Source organism: Poromitra crassiceps, assembly GCF_964638095.1.
Source record: "Poromitra crassiceps genome assembly, chromosome: 20".
Taxonomy (NCBI): Eukaryota; Metazoa; Chordata; class Actinopteri; order Beryciformes; family Melamphaidae; genus Poromitra; species Poromitra crassiceps.
In genome coordinates, this window is record NC_139637.1 from 5,393,348 (window position 1) to 5,406,720 (window position 13,373).

Here is a 13,373-nt window from a genome sequence, read left to right on the forward strand (position 1 = left end):
GCAGAATTAGCTCAAGAGTTTGATGTATAATATATGCATGTCGTGTTGAAGTTGTGTGAACTGTCGCAGTTTATAAACACGGTCAGACGCTCAAACTCAGGCTCCATAGGGTTGCCACCCAGTGATGGGGTTTGTTTACCAAAATGCTGCTTGGCTGATCCCTCGTATTGTCCATATAAATAATACAAGCAATACAAGCCTTTTTTCAATATACAATGTTCAGAACTTATCTGTAGGCTATAAAAAATAACATGTAATACATATAATGGGATGACAAATAACAAGAAACAATAGAGTAATAAGTGAAACATGCAGCTACAACTACAAAAAATGAAATTAATGGGTGAAAACTATTGAGCAATGCATTATAATAATGACTGTGTGTGTGTGTGTGTGTGTGTGTGTGTGTGTGTGTGTGTCAGAGACAGAGACAGAGACAGACAGAGAGCAGGCAGCATACACAGGCAGTCAGGCACACAGAGCGGGAGGTACGGCTCTGGTGGGAGGGAGACAGACAGACACTGAGCGAGCGCTGTGATTGGCCAAATCTTATGACACGATAAGATCATTCAGTTTAGCACCGCGCGCATCGCTTTCTTCAATGAGGAAGTGGAAATCCAGACCTTGCAGAAAAGTTACAGTTACAAAGTTATTACAATTACTCACATAAGACCCTACATTTAATAGTTAGAAGGTTTTTGTGGATTTTGGTTTCCAGGGACTTCACCTAAAATGTGGATGACCATACTACGTTGTTTATTTATGTATGTATATTCTACTTTTTCCCACTCAACTCAGGCTGTGCCGTCATAAGAGCCACCGAGGGAAACAGGTGAAGAAGTCAGTGAGGACAGGCTCATTCTTTTCGAAGTCAAAAATCTCTCTGTTCTGTTGGCTCAAGTACATCTACAGGTACGTAGGGCTTAACAGCTGCTGCTTTCCCCATGTAAGTGGATGAGAATTTCTCTTTCTGGGCTGCATAGCGTCACATGCCGAGCAATACCGAGCTTGGCCACCATGTTCAATTTGCTTCACAGCCTGGCGCTGTTCCTGGGGGCCTCCTCTGCCCCTGCCATCCTGCATTTAAAAATGGCCCCCTTTTATATTTATATTTTAATATTTTTTAATATTTATGCTTACACCTTTTCAGATTTTCCCAGGGCCTGAGACTGCGTCAGATTGATATGATGCAGGATGGCTTTCCAAGAAGCAGTTGTACTCTCTCCATGATGAGTACAAAATTGAGGAATGTCTGCAAAACATCAATGAAGAGACGCAAAAGGAGGATGGGACAGACTCTGGGAGGACGGAGGGAGTTTGTAATGATTGATGAAAGCAACTTCTGCCACAAGAGAAAGGTCTGTATGACACTTTGAGGCCAAGTGTAATGTGCAACTACATCCTAGACCAGCGTTTCTCAACTGGTGGGTCGCGACCCAAAGGTGGGTCGCGGGGCCGTTTTGATTGGGTCGCGGACATTGGCCCAAAAAAAAAAAAGCCTGACCAGTTTTACTTGTTTAACAAGCTGAAGCATATGCTCTGCCTGTAATTCAAGAGAAGTCTGCCTTTTCATTTCATATTTAATTTTAGTTCAATTCAGATGATTGAAACTGGATTAGCATGGCCCCAGTTTAATTAAAAGTTATGACCAGTTTAACTAAAAAGCATATAGCCTGCCGGTGATTCAAGAAAAGTCTGCCTTTTTATTTCATATTACCGGTAGTTAAATTCAGACTATTGAAACTGGATTAGCATGACCAGGTTAACTTGTTTTATTATTATTATTAACTTGTTTAAAAACATATAGGCATGTAATTCAAGATAAGTCTGCCTTTTATTTCATATTTCATACAGTTCAAATAAGACTTTCTGAGCATGACCAGTTTGACTGGTTTAAATTTAAAAACATATAGGCCTGTAATTCAAGTCTGCCTTATTTCAATTGGTTTTTAGCCCTAGTTGCACTTCTGTTGCACTTTTTTGTTCATTTGAGGTTTATATGCATGAAGGCATTGTGTATTAAATTAATGCGCTATTTTTTGTGCAATATATTTGAGTGGTTTAAAAAAAATCTGAAATTTGGGTCGCGACTTCATGACAAGGAAAATAGTGGGTCCTGAGGCTACACCAGTTGAGAACCACTGTCCTAGACCATTGAGGTGAATGTTACTACAATCCGCAGGGTTGCCACAGGTCTGGAAAGTGCTTGAATGTAAAAAAAAGTAATCAAGCACTTTGATTATTATTTAAATAAAAATAAAGAACTAATAAATAGGTCCTTAAAATTGCTTGAATTTATCCTCCCTGAATCTGAGTTTGGTCCTCGTGCACTCCATCTCAAAATTGCGGGCCAAGCTTGATACTTTCTTACTTACAGTATTACTCTCCGGCTCGTAGCCTACTGTACTGTATCATTGCTGCTCGATATTGCTTTGAGTTTACTGATTCATTCCAATCTGTAAGCATGACTGGAAACAAATTTGCATTCGAGGACTTGTATGTATCTGTGAACATCTCTGTTCCAGAAATAATGTGTCCTTGAAAAGTGCTTGAAATCTATTGTTACAAAAGAGTGGCAACCCTGAATCTGGTTAATGAGATTTAGTGGGTGTGGTGTAGGGTTTAGTCACACATTGTTAGCAGAAAAGGAAAGTACTCAAGTACAAATACTTGAGTAGTTTTTGGAGGATTTGTACATTTTAAGTATTTGTATAATGCTATACTTTACTCGTACTTGAGTAAGGTTAATAATAAATATTCTACTTAAGTCATTTAAAATGTGGGGCGACCCAGTGGCTCACTTGTTAGAACGCATACCACAAAGGCTTACAGGCAATGTACACCAGTTGCGTTACGGCTGCGTTGCGGATCAGGTAAAACTGCCCGGATACATGCGGTACGGAAAAATTACGCACCTGTTCTATTTTTGTTGGATCCCGCATAAGTCTGACGGATTACATGAGTGTGGGTCTGTTCGCAGCCGTACCGCATCTGTTCCAGAGGCAGTGTACATTGCCTGTTAGTCCAAGCCTGGTTCGAATCCAACCTGTGGATCTTTGCCGCATGTCATCCACTATCTCTCCCCATCTTTCCTGTCTGCCAACTGTCCTATCCAATAAAGGAAAAATGCCCAATACAAAAAAAAAATACACTACACAGAGAACATAATTAAAGGGATGGGCCAACTTTTTTGGGGTTCAGGCCATTTGCCACATAGCCCATATCTAAACATGATAAACACTGTCTTTGTCTTCACTCACCGTGCAGTTCAGAGTGAGCTAGATAGATAGCTGACCATGCTGTTTGTCTTAGCTTAGATTTGTTGTTTATTCTGTCTTCTATTCTCTTACTGTGTGTTTTTGTATTTTAATTGTGTCATGTAATGTATATTTTGTCTTGGACCCCAGGAAGACTAGCTGACGTCTCGGCGGCAGCTAATGGGGATCCTTTTAATAAACCAAATCCACCCCTCCAGTTAGTTAGATTCCAAAATGAATGGGGGGTAATAGAACAATTGCATACTCCCGTTCAAATCACCAAAAACACATTTCAACAGCGCCAAAAAGCTCAATGTACATGTTGAGATCCGTGTACTAACCCAGCGATGAAATATGAATCAAAATATACGAGAAGCGATCATTTGAGATAGGTAAATAGATAGCCGGAAATACTTTCCAAACATTTTCGCCTGGCACAGTGAATTCGCACAGCGCCTCAAAACAGACAAAGAGTAACCGAGTATAACCAGTTACTTCCTGGTTTGCCAAGGTTTGCAGCAAACGGCGCATGCGCTGTGTGCAGGCAAACCAGGGAGTAACTTGAATTACTCTTGCTTGTGTGGAGTCATAATTTAAAGGATGAATGCCTAATAGAAGTCATGAATTAATTCTGCTATGGTAGTGGTAACATAAAAAGAGGGAAAAATGCAGGATTTAATTTATTTTATTTGTGCTTTTCGTGGGTTCTAAAAAAGTAACTTGACGCCAGATTTGTGCCTCGAGGACACAAATCAGTGTCATTTCTTTAAAAGGGATAAACAGGGATGAGAAATGAATCCAATATTTAGTGAATATACTCTGTATTTTACCAAGACAAAAATTATGTGTGTAAAATTGTCTTTTTGCTGATTTGTTACAGTATGCTAGAGGGAGAGTTGGGAGGACCTGGATGAGGAGAAAGTGGGTCTTCGGAATGCTTGGGCTGAAAGGTGACAGGAGAAGACCCATTCTTCGCCTGGTGAAGAAGCGATCACGCCAATACTTGATGCCACTCATTACACGACATGTGCGCCAAGGGACCACGATAATCTCAGATGAGTGGAGAGTATATATGAACGCGCTGGACAATGCTGGATACAATCATTTCTCAGTAAATCATAGCCGCTCTTTTGTGAACCCAAACACAGGGGCCCACACACAAAACATTGAACGCTCATGGTCCACATACAAGTCTCAGGTGTGGAGACTCCGTGGGAATCGAACTGAGGAAAAGCTAAAAGAGCACCTTTTTCTCATTGAGTGGACACATTGGCTTGCCAATGAGCACAAGGATGGTCCGCTTGGACAATTGCTGGATGACGTATGCCGACAGTACAAAGTGTAGCGAAACGACACTCCGCTGTAGATTTTTTTATTTTTATTATACAACTTCCATTTTCCAAGTCCAGCAGTCAGCCTCACTTAGCACGACTCTCCGCTTTAGAGAGGGAGGGAAAGTTCATCGCCGTGTGGAGGCCACAGTGATGAACTGTCCCTTCCTCTCCTGAGGGGAGCGCTGTGCTCAGTGAGGCTGCCTGCTGGACTCCCATGTTTTGCTCCATTTTATTGCAGGACACTCCGATGTAGAGAGGAAGGGAAAGTTCATCACCGTCCTCTCCTGTAGGGTGCAATTATAGCTTTTCTCTCTCCTTATTTATGCAAAAAACATTTATTTTATTTTATTATACAACTTCCATTTTCCAAGTCCAGCAGTCAGCCTCACTTAGCACGACTCTCCGCTTTAGAGAGGGAGGGAAAGTTCATCACCGTGTGGAGGCCACAGTGATGAACTGTCCCTTCCTCTCCTGAGGGGAGCGCTGTGCTCAGTGAGGCTGCCTGCTGGACTCCATGTTTTGCTCCATTTTATTGCAGGACACTCCGCTGTAGAGAGGAAAGGAAAGTTCATCACCGTCCTCTCCTGTAGGGTGCAATTATAGCTTTTCCTCTCTCCTTATTTATGCAAAAAACATTTATTTTATTTTATTATACAACTTCCATTTTCCAAGTCCAGCAGTCAGCCTCACTTAGCACGACTCTCCGCTTTAGAGAGGGAGGGAAAGTTCATCGCCGTGTGGAGGCCACAGTGATGAACTGTCCCTTCCTCTCCTGAGGGGAGCGCTGTGCTCAGTGAGGCTGCCTGCTGGACTCCATGTTTTGCTGGTCCTCTGGTGTTCTGTATGCACTTCAACCACTTTGTTAGATTTCGATATGTCCAGGATATCCTCACCGGTGGTCTGATACCTTAACCGTAACAAAAAAAACATTTAAATAAAATGTTGTGTTCCATATCTGTTGGAGATACATTTTTATCTGTGCTGCCATCTTGACAGGACAGGAGGACAGTGGTAAAAACATTTTTGACTTCCTGTTGCACTTGTTTTTCATATTTCCCCGTGATGGGTTAGAATTAGGTATCCAGTATAATAAGTGTGGATTCATTTAACCCCTACCCGACCCCTAAGAATGTAGAAGGAAGATGTCATGTTGTCCCCTCCTGTGGGGAGCGTTGTTCCCAATTGTAGTTAACAAGGCTGATTTTTCTCTGTCCGTATGTAACTGTCACTGAAGGGAGAGACACAGAGGTTTAGATTGTTTTTTTATTTAATGTGCAAAAAAGGAGGTGGTGTATTGGTTATAACTTGATTGTTGCAGCTGTTATTTGTTTTTAATATTTGCTGCCATGTTGACAGGATCTCTCACCTGTACATTTCATATCAACATTTCATATCACAAAGCACTTTATTCAGAGTCATTAAAGAACTCCCAGAGGAATATTTTTCTGCTGCTTTCCAGCCTCCGTGAGTACGACTCCGTTGTAGAGAGGAGGGGAAAGTTCATCACTGTGTGGAGGCCACAGTGATGAACTGTCTCTTCCTCTCCTCTGGGGTACACTCTTCCCAATTCGAGCTAACAAGGCAGGTTTTTTTCTCCTTATTTATGCAGATTTTATAATTTGTTTATTTATTATACTATTTACATTTTCAAAGTCCAGCAGTCAGCCTCAGTGAGCACGACTCTCCGCTGTAGAGAGGAGGGGATAGTTCATCACCGTGTGGAGGCCACAGTGATGAACTATCCCTTTCTCTCCTGAGGGGAGCGCTGTGGCTAACAAGGCTGTTTTATTTGTCTTTATTGGCTCAGTTGGATTTGTTTTTTCTTTAATGTGCTTGTTCCAAATGTGTTGTGTCCCATATCTGTTGGAGGTACATTTCTATCTGTGCTGCCATCTTGACAGGACAGGAGGACAGTGGTAAAAACATTTTTGACTTCCTCCTGTTGTACTTGTTTTTCATATTTCCCCCTGATGGGTTAGAATTAGGTATATAATAAGTGTGGATTAATTTAACCCCTACCCGACCCCTAAGAATGTAGAAGGAAGATGTAATGTTGCATGGTCATTAACAATTGAGACATATTTGTTCGGTAAGGTGATGCTTACTAACATGTTAAGTAATGGTAAAGTAAGCAGGAAGTAATGGTATATTCCTTACTCACAACTCAGTAAGATGTACTGCTTTACTTGAGGGGGCACAAACATGTTAACTAATGGTAAAGTAAGCAGGAAGTAATGGTGTATTCCTTAGTAACTACTCAGTAAGATGTACTGCTTCACTTGAGGGGGCACAAACATGGGAACTAATGGTAAAGTAAGCAGGAAGTAATGGTGTATTCCTTAGTAACTACTCAGTAAGATGTACTGCTTCACTTGAGGGGGCACAAACATGGGAACTAATGGTAAAGTAAGCAGGAAGTAATGGTGTATTCCTTAGTAACTACTCAGTAAGATGTACTGCTTCACTTGAGGGGGCACAAACATGGGAACTAATGGTAAAGTAAGCAGGAAGTAATGATGCACTAACATGGTAAGTAATGGTAAGGTAATCATGAAGTAACGATGAGTACTCATGAACAACTGGTAAGTATTTGGTGGAGTCATGCTCACGAACATGGTAACTAATAGTCAGTTCTTAAGGAACTACCTGTTCATGAACTAGTGAAATATTAAAAATAAAAAATTTTAGGGAAGTAATCATTACTTACTGGTTCGTTAACATGGTAACTAATGGTCAGTTCTTTAGTAACTACCATGGGAACTAATGGTCAGTTCTTAAGTAACTACCATTAAGGATCTTTAAGGAACTACCCATTAACTATTAATGAACTAGTGAATGAAAACATATAAAAAAAAAAAAAATTAGGGAAGTAATCATTACTTACTGGTTCGTTAACATGGTAACTAATGGTCAGTTCTTAAGTAACTACCATTAAGGAACTACCTATCAACTACTCATTAACTAATCATTAACTATTCATGAACTAATGGTTCGTTCCTTACTCGTTCCTCAGTAACTACCCATTTTTTGTGTTACAGTATTATGAAGTGTTACCGGCTATAGGCCTAATGGCTATATTCAGAAAATAAAGGACACAATAAAACAGAGACTTCATTTTGTTTTGGCTTGGCAGCTCTATTGTGATGTTAGCCAGCAACACCCGTGGAGAAGCGCTATGGAAATAGAAATAGCTATGGCTACAGAGGAGAAAAATGTTCCCACCAGCAGTCGACATTCATGGGTTAATAATTTCATGCTGTCCGGTTGCAGCAGTCCGCGAAATGTCCAGTAGTGCCGAACACAAGCGAGGGCGCAGCGAGCTGAACCCAGCTAGCGGGACACTTTCTGACTGAACTTCACAGCTTTTGGGCATCCTGCCAGAACACTTTTATCCTTCTATTGTGTTCGTGTCTGTGTCGTTTTATTTTTATTCTTTTATTTCGGCGCTTCCCAGCCGTTGACATTCAGCTGAGGGAGGGGGAGAGAGACGGCCCCTTGCAAAGAATAACTGGTGTAAAATGTGAAGTTTCGCACCGCGTCCTGCGCAGAGCTGCTCCTCCACTCCCACGGCACCGTGCGTGCGAGAGAGAGAGAGAGAGAGAGAGCGCTGGGACTTGGGCAGTTCTTCACCGCATTTTGGAGGCTAAAACCTCTAGGCTGTTATTATGGACAGGATGACTTTCAAGATTCACTGCCTTTTATTCATATTCACGTTTTATGTGCAAGAGGGATTATCGAGGGAATATGATGCACAGCTTGGAGCAAAGACCGTTCTTCTACAGGTGAGGGTGATACTTTGGCAGTTTTGTGTGAAAACTGAAAGAAAAGTCTTGGAACGCTTCTGAGCACGGGAGTGACCAGCATTGTGGAGGAAAAATAGCTTTTTATATCGTATTGTATTTTATATGTGCGCGTAAATTGATATTGTGCGCTCGAAATTCATGATTTTTTGAGCGCACATGTTGGTGTTTAGCTCTGTTGCGCTGTCCTGGGTGTTTTGCAGCCACCTGGTTGGGCACACCAGATCCTAGGTCTCTCGGTCTATCTACAATACCTAGGTAAGCAGGCTACCTTTAATCCTAGGTCTATCTGCAATACCTAGGTAAGCAGGCTACCTTTAATCCTAGGTCTATCTGCAATAGGTAAGCAGGCTACCTTAATCCTAGGTCTATCTGCAATACCTAGGTAAGCAGGCTACATTTAATCCTAGGTCTATCTGCAATACCTAGGTAAACAGGCTTTAGGTCTATCTGCAATACCTAGGTAAGCAGGCTACCTTTAATCATAGGTCTATCTGCAATACCTAGGTAAACAGGCTACCTTTAATCCTAGGTCTATCTGCAATACCTAGGTAAGCAGGCTTTAATCCTAGGTCTATCTCCAATACCTAGGTAAGCAGGCTCCCTTTAATCCTAGGTCTATCTGCAATACCTAGGTAAGCAGGCTACCTTTAATCCTAGGTCTATCTGCAATACCTAGGTAAGCAGGCTTTAATCCTAGGTCTATCTGCAATACCTAGGTAAGTAGGCTTTAATCCTAGGTCTATCTGCAATACCTAGGTAAGCAGGCGACCTTTAATCCTGGGTCTATCTGCAATACCTAGGTAAGCAGGCGACCTTTAATCCTAGGTCTATCTGCAATACCTAGGTAAGCAGGCTACCTTTAATCCTGGGCCTATCTGCAATACCTAGGTAAACAGGTTACCTTTTGGGTGACCTTTTAACTTGCACCAGCACCCCCCACCCCCAATTGCACATTTAATGAAATCGACTGAACAAATTGTGTGTTGCAGTTAATCGTGGACTCCATATAACTGTTTTCTCTCTCCCAATGACCATTAAATGAAAACAATAATTTCTTCATTGATGCACACAAAAAATCAATCAATCAATCGATCAATCGATCAATCGATTAATCAATCAATCAATCAATCAATCGATCAATCAATCTTTCACATATAACATGAAATAATGGTAGGCTGTTACATGGAATATGATTTACTGAACATTTTAAAAAGCTGTTTCCCAATTTGGGTTTCTCTGCATATAGCCTACTACAGGTATAATACAGCTAAAACAGTGGCTGCACAGGTAAATATAGTTTTTTTTTAACATAAATTATGTGCTTTTATGTTGCTCTATAGAATAGTTATAGGATTTTTCCGCCCTTAAAGTTATGTATTTATGTTAAATTCCCAGCAATGTCCAGGATATGTGGTAATGTATTGACACAGCAATGATTTGTGTGCAAAATTAACATGTGAAACCAAGTTGGTGCACCCCCTCACTGGCCCTGTGTGCACCCCCTCACTGCCCCTGTGTGCACCCCCCCACTGCCCCTGTGTGCCCCCCCCCCCACTGCCCTGTGTGCCCCCCCCACTGCCCCTGTGTGCACCCCCTCACTGCCCCTGTGTGCACCCCCCCACTGCCCCTGTGTGCACCCCCCCACTCCCCCTGTGTGCACCCCCCCACTGCCCCTGTGTGCACCCCCTCACTGCCCCTGTGTGCACCCCCCCACTGCCCCTGTGTGCACCCCCCCACTCCCCCTGTGTGCACCCCCCACTGCCCCTGTGTGCACCCCCCCCACTGCCCCTGTGTGCACCCCCTCACTGCCCCTGTGTGCACCCCCCTCACTGCCCCTGTGTGCACCCCCTCACTGCCCCTGTGTGCACCCCCCCCCACTGCCCCTGTGTGCACCCCCCCACTGCCCCTGTGTGCACCCCCTCACTGCCCCTGTGTGCACCCCCTCACTGCCCCTGTGTGCACCCCCCTCACTGCCCCTGTGTGCACCCCCCCACTGCCCCTGTGTGCACCCCCCACTGCCCCTGTGTGCACCCCCTCACTGCCCCTGTGTGCACCCCCCCACTGCCCCTGTGTGCACCCCCCCCCACTGCCCCTGTGTGCACCCCCTCACTGCCCCTGTGTGCACCCCCTCACTGGCCCTGTGTGCACCCCCCCACTGCCCCTGTGTGCACCCCCTCACTGGCCCTGTGTGCACCCCCCCCCCTCACTGGCCCTGTGTGCACCCCCCCCCCTCACTGGCCCTGTGTGCACCCCCTCACTGGCCCTGTGTACAGTGAATGCATTTATTTCCAGTTCCACTTCCCATCCATTCATGAATGGCTTTGATTCAGACTATTTTGACCCAAAATCTTGACCCAACCCTCACACACAGATTGTGGAGATTACTTCAAAAAGGAGGCATTTCAAACAAAATATAACCGCCTACTGGGTAAACGATGTGTTTTGCAGTAGCCTAGATAAAGTCACTTTTGATGTCACATTCTCAACTTGTTCATCTTTGTGTTTTTGTGTTTTGTGTTTTTTAGATTTTAGATTTACTTCACAAAAGTATCAACACACATAAAAAAAAAAAAAACTACCCAGCATTTAATTGACTTACTGCCTTGTTTCCCTTCCAGAGAATAAAACGTCAGAGCAAAGCAACAAAGCCAGTGGTAAGTTTGAGCTTTCCTCCCATAAAATGTGTTAAATATGATGTCAAATCAATAACATGTGCTTGTAGGCCATCATAAGCCAAGCCTAAATGTAACAGCAGATATCCCTCATTGTTTTATTTCTGTATGATTGCAGAAATGTGGACATGATCAATTCAATGTCACGCTATTTGCCAGTCATGGAAAAGCCCAAATTACAAACAGAGCTAACCAACAGCCATGTACCTTGTTCTGGGTCCAGTTGTGAGCTGAACAACAACTTGACAGGAAAATAACCATCCTGGTATCATCTAACACCAGTGTTGGGGGTAACTCATTACAAAAGTAACATATTACATGTAATATATTACTTTTAGCCGTTACTCAGTAAGGTAACTTATTACTTATAGGATTTCAGTAATATTATACCAGTTACTTTGTCAAGTAACTCAAGTTACAAATTGAGTTAAAACATTTTTTTTAATCAAAGCACATATTTAAATAAAGATACAATAATTCCCTAATCAAACTGTGTTTTTATGCAAATAACCACTATAGATGACAATAACAAAGGAAAAGAATAACATTTCGAATTTTGGATTGTTTACACTGACTTCAAGGCGGTTGAAATTATTTTTCGGGATGGTTCCGGGGCGGCGATGTCCTTCTGCTGCTGCTGTTGTTTTGGTAAAAGTAATACAAAAGTAGTGTCATAAGTAACGAGTTACTCTACACAGACAGTAATATTGTAAAGTAACTTATTACTTTCAAATGAAGGTGTAATATGTAGTATATTACATTTTGAAAGTAACTTGACCAACACTGTCATACAGAATGCCTTGCCTGGAGCCTCTGGTTTGCTCCACTCTTGCCTGTGTGCTGTCATTTCATGAACACATCATTCTGGCTCTACAAAGAACCCACAAGTTTCCTAAATAGCGGTGAGGAGGAGGGCAGGCGGCGGAGGGGCTGCTGTGCCCCTCCGCCGCCTGCTCCTGCAGTAATGTGGCTGCAGACCGCCTGCTCCTGCTCCTGCAGTAATGTGGCTGCAGAGAGCTGACCAGATCGCTCTCAGCAGGCGCCGACATTACCCGAGTAAACAGGAGGAGGGGACGGATCCCACGCAGAGAACTGCTTTGTGTCGTTTCCTTAACCTGTCAGGCCCAAGTCAAGAGCGATGCTGGGGGAAACCGTGGTATGAGCGATGCTGGGGGAAACCGTGGTATGGAGCGATGCTGGGGGAAACCGTGGTATGGAGCGATGCTGGGGGAAACCGTGGTATGGAGCGATGCTGGGGGAAACCGTGGTATGGAGCGATGCTGGGGGAAACCGTGGTATGGAGCGATGCTGGGGGAAACCGTGGTATGGAGCGATGCTGGGGGAAACCGTGGTATGGAGCGATGCTGGGGGAAACCGTGGTATGAGCGATGCTGGGGGAAACCGTGGTATGCCAATGAAAAAAAATAAGATCAAATTATGTGAGTGGGGTTTATGATGTGTTTTTCCTATGCCCCAGGATAGAACAGCATGTTGAAGTAAGGATTCCTGGCTTTCTCTTATGGCCAGAATGGAGAGAGAGAGAGAGACGTTTCTCCTGGACTAGAAGCTGTGATGTGTGCACACTCGCGGTGAGACTCGTAGTCAAATGAAAGGTGGCAGTGGCGTGGAGCCCGGAGTGTGAGGGCAACACTTTATGGATGCACAACATTTGTACTGTAAAATGAGTTTCATTCCAGAGTCCAACTCGATCAAAAGCCAAACGTGGAGCACATATATATATTTTTTTCTTTATACAGGGGGAGTCTCACTGAGAGCAATGCTCTCTTTTTCAGGAGTGCCCTGTTCACATTCACACACACACATTCATACCTGGAAGCTGACCAGTACAACCACAGTCTGATCTGTTGGCCACTGAGCAGCTCCACTGGAGCGGTTGTGGTTAAGGGCACGTCTTGTGCTTCTTCTTCACGCTCACAGATGTTGGCAAAACTGTCCTATAGGCCATAAGAATCTCATGTGAGTCTTTAGCTGAGTGCTGTGTTGTCACCATGCAGCTGAAGGTCCTATAGGCCATAAGAATCTCATGTGAGTCTTTAGCTGAGTGCTGTGTTGTCACCATGCAGCTGAAGGTCCTATAGGCCATAAGAATCTCATGTGAGTCTTTAGCTGAGGGCTGTGTTGTCACCATGCAGCTGAAGGTCCTATAGGCCATAAGAATCTCATGTGAGTCTTTAGCTGAGTGCTGTGTTGTCACCATGCAGCTGAAGGTCCTATAGGCCATAAGAATCTCATGTGAGTCTTTAGCTGAGGGCTGTGTTGTCACCATGCAGCTGAAGGTGACAGACT

General features: G+C 43.5%; 1 protein-coding gene across 1 annotated transcript in view; it reads left to right on the plus strand.

Moving 5' to 3' along the window:
• Window positions 1–1,265: 1,265 nt before the first annotated feature.
• Window positions 1,266–13,373, plus strand: part of itih6 (inter-alpha-trypsin inhibitor heavy chain family member 6) — a gene marked incomplete at its 5' end in the record, with an annotated part of 27,480 nt that continues 15,372 nt past the window's right edge. The window contains 2 exons of the mRNA XM_083656490.1: window positions 1,266–1,358; window positions 11,013–11,048. Coding sequence (XP_083512616.1) covers window positions 1,266–1,358; window positions 11,013–11,048 — 129 coding nt within the window. The remainder of the gene's footprint in view (window positions 1,359–11,012; window positions 11,049–13,373) is intronic.